This window comes from Curcuma longa, chromosome 8 (genome assembly GCF_044706935.1).
Source record: "Curcuma longa cultivar G26 ecotype Majalengka, Jawa Barat chromosome 8, ITB_CL_G26_1.1, whole genome shotgun sequence".
Classification (NCBI taxonomy): domain Eukaryota; kingdom Viridiplantae; phylum Streptophyta; class Magnoliopsida; order Zingiberales; family Zingiberaceae; genus Curcuma; species Curcuma longa.
The window spans coordinates 4,980,617-4,983,462 of record NC_133868.1 but is presented as its reverse complement, the minus strand read 5'-3'; the positions used below and the strand labels follow the sequence as shown (position 1 = coordinate 4,983,462).

General features: G+C 48.1%; 1 protein-coding gene across 1 annotated transcript; it reads left to right on the top strand.

The window, feature by feature from the left end:
- The first annotated feature begins 312 nt into the window (after nucleotides 1-312).
- LOC141834204 (pheophytinase, chloroplastic) lies at nucleotides 313-2,053 on the top strand. Its single transcript, XM_074721656.1, has one exon. The coding sequence runs from the start codon at nucleotides 491-493 to the stop codon at nucleotides 1,928-1,930; it is 1,440 nt and encodes a 479-aa protein (XP_074577757.1). The 5' UTR covers nucleotides 313-490; the 3' UTR covers nucleotides 1,931-2,053.
- The last annotated feature ends 793 nt before the right edge of the window (nucleotides 2,054-2,846 follow it).

Below are 2,846 nucleotides of genomic sequence, written 5' to 3'. Positions count from 1 at the left end.
TTTATTTAAACTCATTTTAATAATTAATTTTTTATTCACTCAGAATTAATTTTAAAATTTTAAAATAAATTATTCAAAATATAAAATTTAATTTAATTTTTAAATTTATTGGACAATACCTACATAAATTATTTTAAAATGTATTATATTGGTTTGACTAATTTTCCAACATGGAGGTGGCAGTGGCGTGTGCGGAGGTTGTTGACGAGGCTGAAGGTTCTAGCAATGCAACGGGCACGTCCAGGCTGTCCATTTGGCCCAGACAAAAAACATGCCCGCAAATCTCTGCAGCGCACATGCCGTGCACGCAAAAGCAACAACCCTAACCCTCCATTTCTTCCCACCTCCTCGGCGATAATAAGCAGAGCAGAACAGAGCAGAGCAGGAAGAAGAGCCAAAAGGTTGAACTTTGCTCAGCAGGCGAGGTGCGCTTCTGAAACCCCTTCTCCTTCCACTTTGTTTCCCCTTCCGAAACCACTGAAATCAGAATATGGAGTCGCTGCTGTCCTTGAGCCATTCCTCCATGTTCTGGCCCTGCAGCGTCACTAGCTCCGAGCGGTCCAATCCTACTTTGCTTTCCAGCGGAAGGCCTGTAATTCGATCTGCCGGACTGAAGCCCTCGAAAGGTCGTAGGTTCCAGCCCTCGCGGGCTTCCCAATCTCACAACTACCACGCCGTCCATGGCGATGTGAGCCTCCCAGACATGCCCAAGAAGGCAGAGGGAGCGACAAAGGTCCTAATACCAAGCTTGCCGGAGGAGGCCGATGGCAGCGCGAGTTCGTCTCCGATCAGCAGCTTCTTCTGGGAGTGGAAACCCAACATCGCGGTGCACTACGAGAGATCTGGCTCTCACAACGCCGGCGCCCCCGCAGTGCTCTTCCTCCCCGGCTTCGGCGTCGGCTCCTTCCACTTCGAGAAGCAGCTGAAAGACCTCGGCCAAGATTACCGCGTCTGGGCGCTGGATTTCGTAGGGCAAGGCAAGTCCTTGCCGTCCCAAGACCCTGCTCCTGCTCTCGCCCACGAACAAGACGACGATGCTCGACTGTTCTGGGGATTCGGAGAAGAGCCAGAGCCATGGGCGAAGGAGCTTGTATACTCCGCGGACCTTTGGCGAGACCAGGTTCAGCATTTCGTCGAACAGGTGATCGGCGAACCAGTATACCTCGTCGGCAACTCTCTCGGCGGCTACGTGGCTCTGTACCTCGCAGCATCGTTTCCCGAGCTAGTGAAGGGAGTGACCTTGCTGAATGCTACGCCATTTTGGGGTTTCCTTCCCAATCCAATCAGATCTCCAAGGTTGTTCAAGCTGTTCCCATGGACCGGCACATTCCCTCTGCCTGCAGGCGTGAGAAGACTCACTGAACTGGTGTGGCAGAAGATAAGCGATCCCAAAAGCATACGTGACATACTGAAGCAAGTCTACACTGACCATTCTGTAAAGATTGACAAAGTCTTCTCCCAAATAATCCAAGTGACTGAACACCCTGCAGCAGCTGCAGCCTTTGCTTCGATCATGTTTGCTCCCAGAGGGCAGTTGTCCTTTCAGGAGTCCTTGGGCAGGTGCGCAGATAGTGGAATTCCAATCTGTCTCATGTACGGAAGGGAAGATCCTTGGGTGAGACCTATTTGGGGGCTTAAAGTAAAGCAACAGTTGCCGGAGGTGCCTTACTACGAGATTTCACCGGCAGGGCACTGCCCACACGATGAGGTTCCAGAGGTGGTGAACTACTTGTTGAGAGGGTGGATCAGGAACCTCGACTCTCAGGGTTCTGTCTCACTGCCCCTCGTGGAGCCTGAGTACGAAGGACAAGGATTTTCGAAAGAGTTGGAGTATGTCAAAGAGGGATCGCGAAAGTCAATTCGAGTGCGGTTCTGCGGATCGGAAGTCTCTTCCTTCTCCACCTTGCTCAAGGTGTTGGGTCTAGTTTAGTCTCAAATTACTACTCCTACTCTAAGGTTTAGGGTTGTAAGATGATTGATTATATATGTATGTATATACACACATGTAACAGTTAGCTCATTAACAAGTGATACGATATTCCCCTTACGAAAACAGTCTCGTGCTTGAACGACAATTAGGCATCGTCTACGAGCAGCTACTGGATGGCTTCTAGATCAAACCTGTGAACTGCATAGCCATCATTGTAAGCCCATCGTGAAGTGAAATCTAAATGAATTATTCTTAGCAACTCCATAAAAGATTCTAATAGAGGATGGTGTTTTAGAAGTTTATAGTAATTTGCTACGGGATCACAATTTTATATATAATTTTAGACCTCACTATAAAAAAGAAAAGTATAATTAGTGACGGAAATAAAAGTTTCCATCCCAAATATAGCGACATACATAAATTTCCGTCGCTAATGATTATTTTAGCGATGAAATTTTATTTTCATTGCTTTATTAACTATTAAACTTTAATTTTCATTGCTAATATAACGACTAATATTACAGAATATAATTTCCGTCGCTAATATCACATTTTTTAGGATTTTTCGATCAATTTTTACCCCCTCGCACAAAGTATTTCCCTCTCCCAATCTCTCCCGATCACCAACTCTCCCTCTCCTGATCTCCCAATCACCGATGCTAATGTTCCCCCTCGTGAGTCTCCAACCTTCCCCTTTGTGATTCCCGACCGGCAAGCTCCTCCCTCTCCTCTCCTCTTCACGATTCTAGGGTAGCTACTTATTGTCGATTTCGGGGCCAGCCTGGCTGAGCTCATCGGCCACGGTCTCGGCACGACCAAGGGCTTGGCACAGCCACGGACACGACCGTTGCTCGCAGCCACGGGCTCAGGCACTGTCGCTGCCACAGTCAGGGGCTCGACACCACGAGCCACGGGC